General features: G+C 38.8%; 1 protein-coding gene and 1 long non-coding RNA gene across 3 annotated transcripts; one reads left to right on the forward strand and one right to left on the reverse strand.

The window, feature by feature from the left end:
- Window positions 1-396: 396 nt before the first annotated feature.
- On the reverse strand, window positions 397-5,618 carry LOC111963309 (uncharacterized). The gene is made up of 3 exons (XR_002877241.2): window positions 5,220-5,618; window positions 4,358-4,550; window positions 397-651 (listed from the first exon to the last, which is right to left on the reverse strand). It is a non-coding gene; the product is annotated as an uncharacterized lncRNA (long non-coding RNA).
- A 533-nt stretch (window positions 5,619-6,151) lies between these two features.
- On the forward strand, window positions 6,152-11,971 carry otx2b (orthodenticle homeobox 2b). Of its 2 annotated transcripts, XM_023986649.2 has the most exons (5): window positions 6,152-6,480; window positions 8,808-8,853; window positions 9,316-9,531; window positions 9,929-10,080; window positions 10,396-11,971. In XM_023986649.2, the coding sequence occupies exons 3-5, from the start codon at window positions 9,435-9,437 to the stop codon at window positions 11,011-11,013; spliced, it is 867 nt and encodes a 288-aa protein (XP_023842417.1). In that variant the 5' UTR covers window positions 6,152-6,480; window positions 8,808-8,853; window positions 9,316-9,434; the 3' UTR covers window positions 11,014-11,971. The 2 variants fall into 2 exon arrangements, with proteins under 2 accessions (XP_023842417.1, XP_023842418.1); XM_023986650.2 differs by lacking the exon at window positions 8,808-8,853.
- Window positions 11,972-14,958: the final 2,987 nt, after the last annotated feature.

A 14,958-nucleotide genomic window follows, 5' to 3' on the forward strand; every position in this document is an offset into this window, starting at 1 on the left:
AAAGCAGCGTAATATCCTTTACACTAGCAGTGTAAAGCAGCGTAATATCCTTTACACTAGCAGTGTAAAGCAGCGTAATATCCTTTACACTAGCACCTTACCTAGTACCTTAGTAGCCATACGCCTCCCCTGCCAGGTTGCCATCTAGTGTACATCCTAAGTTATTAACTGCTGTTCTGGCTGTGAATACCTGTCCTGCTAGCTGTACCCTGTTGTCTGAGGACTCGCTTAGTTTCATTTTGGACCCAAACAGAATTCCTTCTGTTTTGCCGAGGTGCGGAGATAGCTTGTTGATGTTAGTGAGCTTTGCACTCAGTATACTCTCCAGAGTGGTTTGGTTTATGTGAAACACCATGAGTGCAGAGTCATCTGCATAAAGAAACGGGTGACATTGAGCAAGCATCCTTGATATCTTTAATGTACAGCAGGAATAACAGAAACCCTAGCACACTTGCCTGTGGCACGCCACAGCTTATTTTACAGTGAGCTAATGAACATAAGCACAGTATCAGTCTGGCTTCATCTTGGGGTGGTAGAGAAGTATTTTTATCTTTGTATTATTTGTCCTTGTTGGATTTCCACGGGTCTTGACTTATTGATGGTCTGGAGGAGAGTGTAGTAAATGTAATCCATGTGTTTGTTGCAGAGGCCCTGTGCAAACACAAGACAAACAATTACAGCACTGATTAATAGGCCATATTAACGGCAGCAGCAAACTCGGCACACGCTGAGCCGACACTCTATCCAGTTTTACGGAGGAAAGAAATATTCTATAGGACTAATGCCCATACAGTCATGACTATTATAGTGCTACCATTGTATGATACTTTTATCACATGATAACAGATTGCAAAGATAAGTAAATACAGCGAGTGACTGAGAACACCAATGCTGATACACTTGGTGTTTTCAATTTCATATTCAGCCCTAGAAATAAAAGGTGTAGTTAACACTGAGCAGAAAATAAAGATCTACAAACAACAGATGCAACTTTTCAAGAGCATCTCTTCCGGTTTTCTGCAAAGTGAGTTTGACTAAAAGGGAAAGGAAAGGGGAATACCTAGTCAGTTGTACAACTGAATGCCTTCAACTGAAATGTGTCTTCCGCATTTAACCCAACCCCTCTGAATCAGCCATGTTTTCACCATATCACTACCCATCTGTTCACACTCATTCAAGAGGCAAGACAATCTCTCCGTAGCAAAGACATCTAAAGCTCACACAGCAGATCCTGACTAAATGTGGTAGGTAACAGTTAGCTTCAACAACACTGTGTTATTCTACAGGTCTAGTATAGAGTATGATTATTATACCAGTGATACACAGACCCATGGATTTAATTTACAATATGAATTATTTTAAAACAAGCACACTATATCACGCAGGAAGGAGAGTGTACATCTCAGCATTTATCCCATTAGACTGAGAAGATGACAGTGAAAAGGCCTGCCCGCCATAATCCCAGGGGAGCACTTTGAATGTGTTTTGATGATCTCATAGGTCAGTGTTACATGTTACATTACACAAAGGGTTAGCCACTTTGCCTTAAGGGAATAGCAGATAAAACAAGGTTTCCATTGAAGCCCTGTGCAACACACCTTGACCAGGAAACGTGTACAGATGTAGGATATTAATTTGAGCCGGTTTGCTAACGCAGGAAAATAATTCTGCAGCAACAGGAAATGTGAATTATTATGTGGATTATAATTTATTTAATTCATTTTTCTCAAGGGAAAATCAAGTCTGAAATTTCAATGTTGAAATTACAAACTTTAGAAGACTTTTTAAATTTCAAATACACTACAAGTTTTACATTTCCTTCATTGCACAAAAGTTATCTTGCAACAGGGTGATCAAATTAAGATCCTACATCTGTATATCCATCAAACCTGCTGAGCTAATTACAATACAGCTTGTGATGATCCACTGTTCTTCGGTGTCTCTCTCTCTCTCTCTTCTCTCTCTCTCTCTCTCTTCTCTTCTCTCTCGTCTCTCTCTCTCTCTCTCTCTCTCTCTCTCTCTCTCTCTCTCTCTCTCTCTCTCCTCCTCTCTCTCTCCTCTCTCTCCTCTCTCTTCTCTCTTCTCTCTCTCTCTCTCTCTCTTCTCCTCCTCTCTTCTCTCTCTCTCTCTCTCTCTCTCTCTCTCTCTCTCTCTCTCTCTCTCTCTCTCTCTCTCTCTTCTCTCTCTCTCTCTCTCTCCCCGCCCCCTATCTCTCCTTCCCTCTCGCTTTCCCTCACAAAGTCACAGAGGGAGGGGGCTAGTCCATCTACAGCTACATTAAATGTGCTCTCCACATTTCCTTTAACTTTGGGTTCTAGGTTTTTTTTGTTTTACTTAACATAAATTGTAGTAGGCCTACTAATATCAATCATCTGGCATTTATACACCAACTACTGATCAATAACATAACCATAATTCAATCAAATGATTATTGCTTGAAAATCTCAGAATCTCCAATTCATATTTATATAAAGTGCAATGCACAAACTACCAGAAAAAGTTGTTCCAAGCACAGTAACATGTTTCTGGGTCTATCAACATCCTGAATTAATTATATTTACAGGTACATTTCCATTTTGTTGTTAGTCTTATACTATACCTGTGTTCTTGTATTTGTATTATGCCCAGCATAACATATTTAAGATAATATAAGAACTCTCTCTTGAATACATAACTTATTGAGCATATACAACTAACTAAAGGGTTTAGTAGGTTCTCCTAAATTAAGCATCCTTGGTTGAATGAAGGAGATTGCTGAAGAAAAGTTATTGTATTCGTTCTGTTTCATTTTATGTTTATTAAATGTATTTCTTAGAAGTAGAAAGCTTATATTATGCTATTTCATTTTTATATAGAAAAGGTATTTCATGCAGTTAATTCACAGATATAAATCCTTCAATGTAGTAGGCTATCGACATCTTCTCTTGATCCCGAGATTGTCCTTTTTTATATGAACCAGATTGTATTGTTTTGGCGCAGAATAAATTCCCCTTACATTCCACTGAATCAGTCATGCGGGATTTTCAAACGAGGATGAAAGTGATGCTCGACATGACAAAACAATGAAGTGCAGATAGCTAAATGTAGGCTACTTGTGTGTGGCCTATGTATGTATGTATGTATGTATTTCTTTGTCTGTTTGTTCTATTCTTGTCTAAAAAAGAAATGTGTGTAGGAGTGTGCATCAGAGAGGGAGAAAGAGAGCAGGAAAGAGAGAGAGATGGAGCGAGAGAGTGCATGCACATCTGAAAATGTATAATAGTTTTTCATGAAAAGGAAGTTGCATTTGTGTAAATTTAACACGGTGTAAATGTATATATTTTAAAGTTGCATCATGATGGTGATGATTGGCATAGATGCACATGCATGTGAGAAGGCAAAGGGGTTTCAATAATTGGTTAAACAAGATTGAGGTTACAATGTTAAGTGGTAGGCCTAAATCATAGCGCGAAAAGATGAAACGAGGAAGAAGAATTGGTATAGGTAGAGTTTGATTCATACATCCAAATTGTGTTAAATGTGGGAGTTGAATCCCGCAACTCTTAACCCAGAGGGTTCACTTACCAGAGGCACAGATAAAAGACGTCGGCGTCGCCAATTAGCCGTGAGTCAGTGGGAGCGCTGATTGCCAGAGGCGTTAACTCGTTTTCGGTTTAACGTCGTCCTCCTTTTAAGATAGAAAGTCCCTGAGGAGGGCTGGTGTTTAGAATTTTATAAATAATGTAGCAATTTAAACGGCGAGGGGCAAGCGAGATCCAAACGATAACGATATTACGCACAATGATTTCCCACACAGCACTGTAAAGTATTAGGCTATTAAACACACGCAGGTAAACGATCTGTGCGTTATTTGATAGCTATGGCTAGAGATAGCTCGTGCTACCTATATGATCAGGCTATTATTTTAGTATATGTGAGCTAATAATTCTCTATGTAGCTTAATAAACGAAATGGCATACAGTAAATTAGGCCTCAAAATCTGTATAGATTTCAATATAGCCTATTAAAAAAAAAAGCTGGTAAATGTAGTTTGTTTTAGCAATACATGTTGTCATGATCTCTGTGTGATATGGCTTAATGCAACTTGCTTCAGAAAGATCCTTTGAGTTTAAGGAGAGGCAGGTACAAAAGAGAGTCGGACCACTTTGAAAGCATACTTTCGTAAATGGGTAGACGGATAAACAAATAGCCGATATTGTATTTTTTTTTTTTAAGTTACCATACCCAAAAGCACCCCGGGCCAGTCACAAATCAGTAATGTTAACGCATGAAATGTTCTAACTGGCTTCAAAAACATAGTGAAAAAAAAATACATGAAAATACAGATACAGTACGCCTATAAACAGTAGATAGATACCTCACACCTTGTCATGCGCCATCCCTCATGGACAGAGAGTGGCTGTAGACTGAAGAAATCCCGGTTATAAATTAGATCACACGTTGAAAACTTTGCTCCAGTTGAGATGCAGATATGATGAGTCCGGAACTGAAGTTTGGTAGAAAACAAATCTAGAGGGGCGTGATCCACTACGATTTCCGTTCATCAAAGTCTGTCAAAAGAAATTACATTGATTTTTGCATTAGTCAATATGTTTTAGATTTTCAAAGCGTAAACATAGATCTAATGATTAAATAATGCACGTTTGACATAGCCTAGGCTATCTAAAAAGACTGCCAGAGAGGCAACTGACGATTCATAAAACTCACGGGTCTGTCTCTGTTGATAAATCTAAATCAATATTCAAATCTGTTTGAAGTGAGCGGGTATGCCAGTGTGAGTGTGTGTTTGTTGTCTCTGTGTGTGTGTGTGTGTGTGTGTACACATCTAGATGTGTATAAGAGACAGATGATACATTTACCAAGCCGTGACAAAACCCTCGGCATATTGTTTTTGTGTCATACAGGTGACCTAGGCTATTAGTTGTGGCTTGAGTCAATATCAATGGCGGAAATCAGTTACAATGTCTGTTCTATTAACTATTCAACTAAAGCCCCTATTCAACTATAATAATAATAATATACATGAAGATAACTTATGTGAGCTATGGACAAAATACATTTGTTTTTTGTAGAGGGATTCCATAACGCAATTCAACCTATTATTATTTACACGTATCACAAATTGTTGTGAAACGATCATTCAAAATGTAAGCAATAGGAAATACATTTTGGGGAAAAATGACGTTTTCATTATTCACATTAATTTAAAAGTACTATACCTTTGAGAGAGAAAAACAGTCTGCGTTGATTTTCTCCTGAAGTGCATGTGGTCCACTGAGTTCTCCAGTCAATTCAAGGTTGCTGTAAAAATGCATCCACTAATTTAAGTCGGATGTCACCCAACTCCTGCAGGGATGGTCTTCTCTCTGTTGATGTGTTCCAACAACGACATCATGTGTTAACATGGCTGGATATTTACATCTATTAATTTATTTAAAAAATAAACCACCAGGAATTATTATTACATCTGGCAATAATATATGAGGCCCAAATTTTTGGTTAGTCTGCCTCGTATATTCCCTATCCTGGCTGAATGTTGCGATATCAACTTGATCGAAGCGGGCGCTCTGTGGATGGGAGCACAGTTATAAGGAAATAAGACTCCAAATCCCCCCTTGCTACGCAATGGAATGTGAGAGGACAGTGTTTTAGCCTCCACTTGGAGCGCTTGTTTTTCGCTAGGACGGTTTTTGTCATGGCCCCAGAATTGTCATGGATTCGTGGGGAGTGCTCCATGTTGTTATTAGTTCTTGTTATTAGTCCTTATTCGGGAGATGAACAGGCTGTGAATATTGCTTTTACCTTGCCCACTGATCTGGAACCATTTATGAATCGTGAGGGTAGTTTCCTTTTTACCGTGATTGGGAACATTTTATATACAAATTGTTATATGTGCTAAACAGACGTAAATAATGTATATTCACGAGATGGTTAAATGTCCTCTGTCCACTAACCACTCAAATGAGTCGTGGTGCAGGGAAACAACTGTTCCTATTCCTTTGCTAAGATTCCCAGCTCTGTGAGTTTGAGGTTTTATTACTAATTTACTGTCAGCTCCGGGATGAGAATGTTGTCAGTCGCCCCCTCGCTGCCATTGGCTGAGGAGTTTGCGTCAAAAAGTAGCTGGCGACATTTGCTTCTCAGCAAATTTCCCCGCGAGAGAGACAGACCCCCATCTCCGAGTGCTCCAGACGTTCTCATTGGCCAGACCTCTCTACAAATCCAACTCAGCAACTTCACTCAGAACAGACTAACAAATCATAACCGTATGTATTTTACCAACATAAACGCGTTTGCACTATACCATACATTGGTGCAAGTGTTAAAGATGAAAGTTTTGTCGGTCTTTTTATTCTAATATATCCAAAGCGACAGTTACTTTTGATTGGTTATTTTATAGGATTTCGAAATTATAGAGAGAGATATTTTATTCAAGGAAAGGATTGGACAAAGAACTATCTTCTCCGGCCACAATCCTGAGTAAGTTGCTATGTATTATTATTATGATTATGATTATTATTAGTAGTAGTAGAGGTTATCATTATTATAGGTAAAGAGTCGTAATTGTACGACAAAATGATGAATAGGCTACCTATTAGCCTATATGCTATACATGCAACATCCCACAGGAAACATCCCGCAGAAAAAAAGAATAGCCTATAACAATAAAATAAATAAAAGTGTGTATTAGGCCGTAATAGGTTACTGTGTTTGTATAGCATATTTACGGTCATATTTATCCAGGAGAAAGAGCGAAACGTCCTGACACATGGTAATCGACTAACTAAACTCATTAGACCACTGAACACTCCGGTGTGTATTGTGTATGGATCTTCAATGTGAAGCCTACTGTAGGACACTGGAAAACAGTTTTAAGACACACTTTCTGTTCTACGTGACAATGAATTTGGTAGTTTTTAAACTCAGTGCTAGTTTGTAGCTACATTTGAATCCAAGTTAGGCCAATAATTTGAGCAGTAATGTTCTTCAACATGAATATTATCTTTTAAAAAATGGAATAGCTAATGTTTGTTCGACACTTCAGATGACTTTGTTCAATCTGCATTCCAGTTCATTCTCTCAATTTGTGTGAAAATGCATGCAGACAAAGGGCGATAATTGAGAAGGCGTGTAGTGAAGCCTCTCTCTGCCTGTACAACATCTCCCTCCCCGCGCAGTCCTCCATGGAACAACTAGGCGGGACAGGGCACGCGGGAGGATCATGGCAATTCTCTCAAATATAGCCTGCATTGCAGAAATGTTGACCTTTTTTATACAGAGCTGTTTTCGTTGGTTTATGCTAAATTAGTCGTGGCAAACAGCTTCAAAACAAATTGCACACATTTGCTTAAAAAATGGTTTTGTTTGATGCAGGGAGGGAGTGTGTTAATCCATTAAAAAAAGTCAGAAATCATAAAGTCCAATTCCCATTCTAAAAGTGAATATTTTCTAACACATTAATATCAATTGAGTAGACTAAAAACAACACTATCTGCTAATTTAATAGTCAATATATTCTTTAAAAATATAGCCTAGAGGCTAGGCTAATATTTAGCATATATACGCCTGTAAATTGATTTGTTTCCATTATCCATATGTCTTACTACAACGAAAAACGTCTTATGAATTGTTATATCATGATTCTGCATGCCATATGGATATTAAATAAAATAGAGGAACCTGTGTATTTTTGTTAACACTTATTTTCGTCAGTTTGCAGAATTATTATGACCGAATGCTGTGCAAGGTTGAGGATAGCGTCCTGTAATTAGGGTGCGCGTGCCACCCGGATTATCTAATTAATTAATCAACAAAAAAATGTATCAGAATTAATTATTGGACAGGGTCATTATTATTGAGCGGGTGTGCAACTGCTATACGATGTCTGTTTTAAGAGTGACAGATTGAGTGGAGGTAAAAAAAAAAAAACGTTGGATGGATATTCAAAAATGCAACTCAGATGGAATAATCAAGAGACACAGAGGGGGTAAGGGTGTGGGTCACCACACATTGAATTTAAGCCAGTTGTCCAGGTAGAAATATTCCAATATCATCGAATTATTCAATCTTTATGAAGATACTCTGACTTGCCTGACTTAACTGACTTGCCTAGTTAAATAAAGTTAAAATAAAATAAATAAAAATACTCCTGGAAATATATTAACCTCATTTAAAATCTGAAATATATTTGTAAAGCCATTGACGTGGAAAGTGACAAACTATCGAGTACATTAAAGTTAGTCCCATTATGCTCTCATTTGTAAATTCAAAAACGGAATATTTTCCTGTGTAATATTATTTTGAGATTTCATTGATTCATCACCAATGTCAAAACATGAATAAAGCATGCATTTAGCAATAAATTACATTGTTTATGCCTATTAAAAGGAACTATGCCTATAATCCAGGCCCTGCATGAATCATCTTTGTCTAAATAGTTTACTTTATAACAGTTTGACTGGCAGGGTTGATGTGTCCTCCAGCCCAGTACTAAGGTTTTTTTAATGGGTTTTAGTACCTTTAAATTAGTCAAGAGGCGTTTTGACAGTGGGAGATAGGGGGAGTTAGCCTATAACTTAGAATGGGGTTGCCTGTTTGGTTAACTCAAGTCCCCTAAGCATATGGCCTCGTTATCAAAACATTTCGATTGCCTTCTGAACGTTCTTCAACCTTGGAAATCTAATTACAGAGAGCAATTAATTAGGATGGAAATGGTGAAGAACCTATAGTTCCCTTCAAGTTTTAAGTTGTTAGCTGAAGTAGGCTTCTGTTTTCACACTTTAATGACACCCTATTCACATTTACAGCGATTACTGGTGCGGACAAAACCAAGAGGCAGAGTGAAAAGCTTAGGTTAGTGAAATACCTAAATGTACAAAATGGTCCCGATAAATTGACTGCATTGTTAGCTACTTTTCGCCAAGGGGGGTTTGTTATCTGTCGGGTCTACGGTGTCTTTGTCTCAGCCCCCATCAACTCCCTTATATTTGACACAATTAGTTGGGTTCTATGTAAATTGTGGTCCTAGCTGATTCCCAGTGTGTGTGCATTTGAGCGGCTGTGTTTTGTTCTTTGAGAGGACTTGTTGCAATTATAGGATGTTGCTTTTTTGGCTGGGAGGTTAGGGGGGGCAACGTTTGTCAAGATGAGCCAAGCTCAAGAGGACAGCTGGGGGTCTGGGACTGTTTTAAGAACACACTGCGGCTGGATAATATTGTTTCCCAAGTAATCACAGCGCTGCGTCCATCAAATGCTATTTAACTGGCTGCAACTTGCTTTACTAAATGTCTTATCTTATTGTGATTTCTGGAACAGGTATCCAGCGGCAAAATCGAGACAGTGAGAAAAAGAACAGATAAACAACCAAGGACATCTACGGGCCTTACCCAATTTTCAAAATTTTCTCCAACTTTACCCCCCAGTCCAACATTAGCATGATGTCGTATCTGAAGCAACCACCTTACACAGTCAATGGACTGAGCATAACGACCTCTGGAATGGACCTTCTGCATCCATCCGTAGGCTATCCAGGTGGGTTTCAGCACTTTTTACGCGTGCGCATGGATGCTTTAATAATTTATGTCAACTCTTCATTGGATTAAATAGTCCAATTAGGATCAAATCACGTAGGCCTATAGCCTGCTAAAGCTTTAATGCATCTAATTACAAAAACATGCCAATGGATTCTTGCTACTAATGCGTCATTATATTGCTGCAATGGGGGAAGACGTCAACTAACTGTTGCATTCTGTAGTACTGACTTTAAAAATCTTCTTTCATTAAATGTTTGTAACGTTCATTAAATGTTTGTAACTTAATATGGAAAATAATTCATTCACAGTTGTCTCAATAACCCTGCTTTATATTCTGATAAAATGTTAATTCTACCCACATGAAATTAAGTTATGCATCTGTTTATTTTCAACAGCGACACCCCGCAAGCAGAGACGAGAAAGGACGACTTTCACACGCGCCCAACTTGACATTTTGGAGGCGCTGTTCGGCAAAACTCGCTATCCTGATATATTCATGCGCGAGGAAGTAGCACTAAAAATCAACCTACCAGAGTCTCGTGTACAGGTGAATGTTGACCAACGCAAAACATTCTCTATCTATATATCCCTGTGAATAATAAATATCCTCTGTTTGTGGCAACTCAAACGAGGAGACAGATGGTCATAACAAATATGTTAACCAGTGCTTTTCAGCATCAGTATAATAATGCATAACACAACACATATTTTCAGCATTATTTGATTCACACGTGCATAAAGAACTGTTTGGTTTATGAGTCAAATGCCTATTTTCGTCACATTTTGGAAACTGTATATAATAGATGGCTTGCTTTAACCTGTTTGGGTGATTAACTGTGTTTGCTATTTTGTCTATTTTTAGGTTTGGTTTAAGAACCGAAGAGCAAAGTGTCGCCAGCAGCAACAGCAGCAGCAGAACGGGGGCCAGAACAAGGTGCGACCAGCCAAAAAGAAGAGTTCTCCAGCCAGGGAAGCGAGCTCTGAGAGCGGGGCGAGTGGCCAGTTCACACCGCCCTCAAGTACAGTCCCGACCATCTCAACCAGTACCGCGCCGGTATCTATCTGGAGTCCAGCCTCTATCTCTCCGATGGCTGACCCTCTCTCTACCTCCTCTTCCTGCATGCAAAGATCATATCCAATGACCTACACACAGGCCTCGGGATACAGCCAAGGCTATGGCGGATCAACGTCATATTTCGGCGGAATGGACTGTGGTTCTTACCTTTCTCCCATGCATCACCAGCTGTCTGGCCCCGGGACGACACTCAGTCCTATGAGCACCAACGCTGTCACAAGCCATCTGAGCCAGTCCCCTGCGTCCCTCTCCACTCAGAGCTACGGAGCCTCGGGGCTAGGCTTCAACTCCACGGCGGACTGCTTGGATTATAAGGACCAAGCGGCATCCTGGAAACTGAACTTCAATGCAGATTGCTTGGATTATAAAGATCAGACTTCATCTTGGAAATTCCAAGTCCTGTGAAAAAAACAATGTGTAAACTATTCAAACAAAGACAATGATAATTCAAACATAGCTCTGACATCCTTCAATAAGATATATGCTTAAAATACTGAATATTCGTGTCGTCGGTAAGGAACTGCGAGAGAGGGGGCTATCGGTGGCGCCTCGCGTTGTTGGCATGATGTTTGGCCCCAGCCTGTAGAGGAGAATTTAGAATTTATTTTAGCGTTGGCTAAGAGACTTTATTTTCATTAACCTCACAGGTTGTAGCCCTCTCACATGTATGTCTGTCAATGTGTGCCTCTATTCTTACAACACCTGTTGGTTAATTTAAGGAAAACTCGGAGTGGACCCTTAGTAATTTATGGTACATCACAGCCACGGAACAAATCCTTATCCCAGAACAACATTGCTAGAAGAGCGGATCTTTTGGTTAAGAGCTTTGGATGGACAGGCTTCGTTTAAGCCTTATAACTTGCCGACCTATTGGCAGAGAGACTGATCAGGATGGTGTGTGGACTGCGCGCACCCGAGGCGACATGGATGCACTACTTTATTTAAGAAAAAGTGTTTATAAGGAATCAATATGTAGTTTCTAAGAGACAATCAGTGTGTGTCTTATATAAATGGTACATATGTGTTTTAAAAAAATCTGTGCTAGCCTTCGAAACTGTGATCTGTTGTATTGTATGCAATTTGTGAGCTCCCTCGCATCAGCGATGACTCTCTGCTGTGATTTTAATAGCTTTGTAACTTTTTGAACAACAAAAAAATAATGGATAATGATAAAATAATTATTATTGCAAGAGACAACCTGACTGTCCAAACCCATGGTTGAACATCTGAGGTGATACTGGAAAAGAAACTTGATTGCTGAGACCTCTCTAGATTTGCGCGCTGATTGTGGATACCTAACATGGCTCCAAAGATGGTGTGACCCCACGGCTGAGCAGACATGAATAAAGGTCCTGTGATCTGACCCCCCTCCCCCCATGTATCAATTAACTTAATATGGATTCACTATTGACTGTGTGTGAGTGTGTGTGTGTGTGTTGATTATCATATTTATGTATTTTACAAGGTCATCTTTGGACCGATATGGATTAAACGTTGTGTAAGTAGGTTTTATATGTACTGTATGTCCCCTCACCTTGAATCAGGGACGGAATGGGACCAAAAATCTGCCCTGGCATTTCTAACAGGAGAACTCCAAACAGCCCATTTTTTTTGCCCCCATTATTAGCCAGATAATGATCATTTTGCATACACAATGATCCCCATAGAAGGAGTCGTAATTCTATTTATTGGAATAATAGAGAGAGAACACCTGTCTCATGTGGTTTAAGGATATGTTTATTGCAAAACGTACAGGACTTCAGCCATTCAAGCAAAAAGTCTAACAAAATCTTGGTAGGCAAGATAAATGGCAGTAGCCTAGGCCAATGCAATGTTATTTCCTCAGAATAAGATATTTTCTAAATAAATTAATGAACGAATGTCAGTCATATAAAAGACTCACTTAAGAACAGCAATAACAACCTCGATCATATTAATATTCAAATGACATAGAAAAAACCCTGTTGACTAGTTGTGATTACCTTTTGAGAGCAAGAGGGCGGGCTGTTTTATAATTTCCAGAGATTTTTCCCCTACTTCAGGTTTTAAGAGGTGTGTTAATTAGGTCTGTAATTACCATCTTAGTAAGCAATCATTAGCCACACTTGGCCGTTCAATATCCTCCAATCCGCCTCAAACGGTAAACAGGCAGCCTGCTGTCTACAATGACCATTGCTATAATAAAGAAAACATACTGTGTAAACCTAGCTGTGTTTCAATCGTAATAAATAATGGATAAATAATACCAGAGTTGGCCTATTTCAAGCCATAAAATGGCTGTTGCTTTTTTCTTTGTCAAGCCCAGTGATACAAAACGTGGATTTGATTTATTCACGTTGAATCCAAAATAAATAGGATACGATGACAGTGAACAGCTCTGCGTCGTGTAATTGCGCTATTACAAAATAAGAGCTTATAATTTCAGAATCAGCCAGGGTAGGCTATAGCACATTTTAATTAGCCTGCTTCTTTGTTCGTTTCCGGTCCCTCGTTTTAGATAGTCTCGGCGACAGGAATGTGCTTCTTGGGAAAATTGTGTTAATCCTGGCCTCAAAGAGAAGCTAATCCCAATATTTTACTAGCGGGTTTCTTTAGGCACAGGGCAACCGCGGTTTAATTCAAGCACCACTGCGTGCTTCTACCCAACTCTGCATTCCATAGGCTGGCCTACTGCACCAGTTCGTTTTAAGCAGCCTCTCTACAAACAAATTTTGATTGAGTTCTTTGTTCAACACATGGATTGACTCGATCTCAAAAAAAATAATGAGGTTATAGCTATTCAAATTCATGCAACTTGGTAATACTATGGACATATTTTTAAGAACCTTTAATTGCATATTGCTAAACTGAAGCTGCCCATATTCTGCAAACTGGAATTGTTCAAATCAATTAAAAGGGAACAAAAGACGTCTAATTAGTTAAGTTAATCAAAGATATTGAAGCACAACTCTGTGCAAAGTTCCACTATGACTATGACGTGTAATTGCACAAAGTTTCAAGCTTGCATTCATAGTTGTTTTTGGACCAAATCCGATTTTGTTAAGGGGTGCAATGTTTATGAGAACAATTGGCACCCCGGAGTCCTCTGGAGCTCAATGGAGAACTTCTACAAAACTAAATCTGGCGAAGGCAAAGAAAGTGGGTGGGGAAAGGGTTTTACCGTCGGCTCCGGGTTATTTTTGAAAGTCTGACTCTGAGTATTTAACGTTATTGTGAGTTGACTGAGGCAAAGTCAGACAGGCAATCGAATCTTTAATTACTTCATGCCTATGCAGTAATTGTAAGAAGTCGAACATTCAATTAGCATCCTTGACATTGCAAATAATCCTTCTTTCATTCGAGTCCTCACACACTAATTAAAACCCGGGCTTGAAATAATCGAACCATTAAAAAGAATGATAAAGATTTAGATGTTATTCCTTTGCAGAAAAGGGTAGGCGAATGAACATTGTGTGTGTGTGTAATATGAATTATAATAATGATCAGCTAAAATAGATAGAAAGTTTAGATGTAAGTAAAAAGTTCAGTCGTATTAACATACTAAAAGGCTTACTTGAGTGCAAGTACAAAACTGTACAACAAAAATTACGTACATATACTGTATGTAACAAACAATGAAACAATAATAATAATTAACATTTAAACAATAGCTCCAATTATCTGTTGCATACTTATTCATGAGCTGGCGTCTCCTCGTGCTGTGTCAACAACAACTGGCCTCTGCCCTGCAGACTGTACAATATGTTTCCATAGTGTTTGGTATTGAAGGTCACCTGCATGAAGAACAAATTTAGATATCAACTGACACCTTTTGGTAGGCTATAAGTATTTGATTTGAGCGTTTGACCATAAATGATCAGTGTTCTTAAATGGGAAATCCTAACGATAAGCGCGCGTAATATGGATTTGTGCATAAAGAGATTAGCTCATAAATTCGATTTACTTGCGGGAATTAAGGATTCTGATTGGACCCTAGCGCACAGAGCCATTCACACCACATATTCATGAGGGATTCTAATGGTAATATTTTTTTTTAAATCAACTAACAATAAAAACCCTTTGCAATTAGGCCAAACTGATAATGATGAGAGCGTTAACATCAGGTAAATAGCTAAATATCTTCTATCAATGCTTCTATTCAACAAACATTTTTAGAAGTCAAATGGCCTGCTAAATAACTGTCAGACAGTGTAGCACAGTGGGGTTGGCACATTCATCTGAGGAGCAACTCTACGCGGGCAACTTGACGTAGGCCTACAACTTCACACACATGCACAAAATGGCAACCACTAATTATAACAATAACAACAATAGACCTAACCAGAATAATAATAGTAATGCTACAAATAA

Source organism: Salvelinus sp. IW2-2015, linkage group LG4q.2, assembly GCF_002910315.2.
Source record: "Salvelinus sp. IW2-2015 linkage group LG4q.2, ASM291031v2, whole genome shotgun sequence".
Classification (NCBI taxonomy): Eukaryota; Metazoa; Chordata; class Actinopteri; order Salmoniformes; family Salmonidae; genus Salvelinus; species Salvelinus sp. IW2-2015.

What these genes read in the sequence shown, in the direction of transcription:
- otx2b (XM_023986649.2), top strand. Translation starts at nt 9,435, where the DNA reads ATGATGTCGTATCTGAAGCAACCACCTTACACAGTCAATGGACTGAGC. An exon ending in TCCATCCGTAGGCTATCCAG is followed by an intron (nt 9,532 to 9,928) that starts GTGGGTTTCAGC and finishes TATTTTCAACAG; the next exon opens with CGACACCCCGCAAGCAGAGA. An exon ending in TACCAGAGTCTCGTGTACAG is followed by an intron (nt 10,081 to 10,395) that starts GTGAATGTTGAC and finishes GTCTATTTTTAG; the next exon opens with GTTTGGTTTAAGAACCGAAG.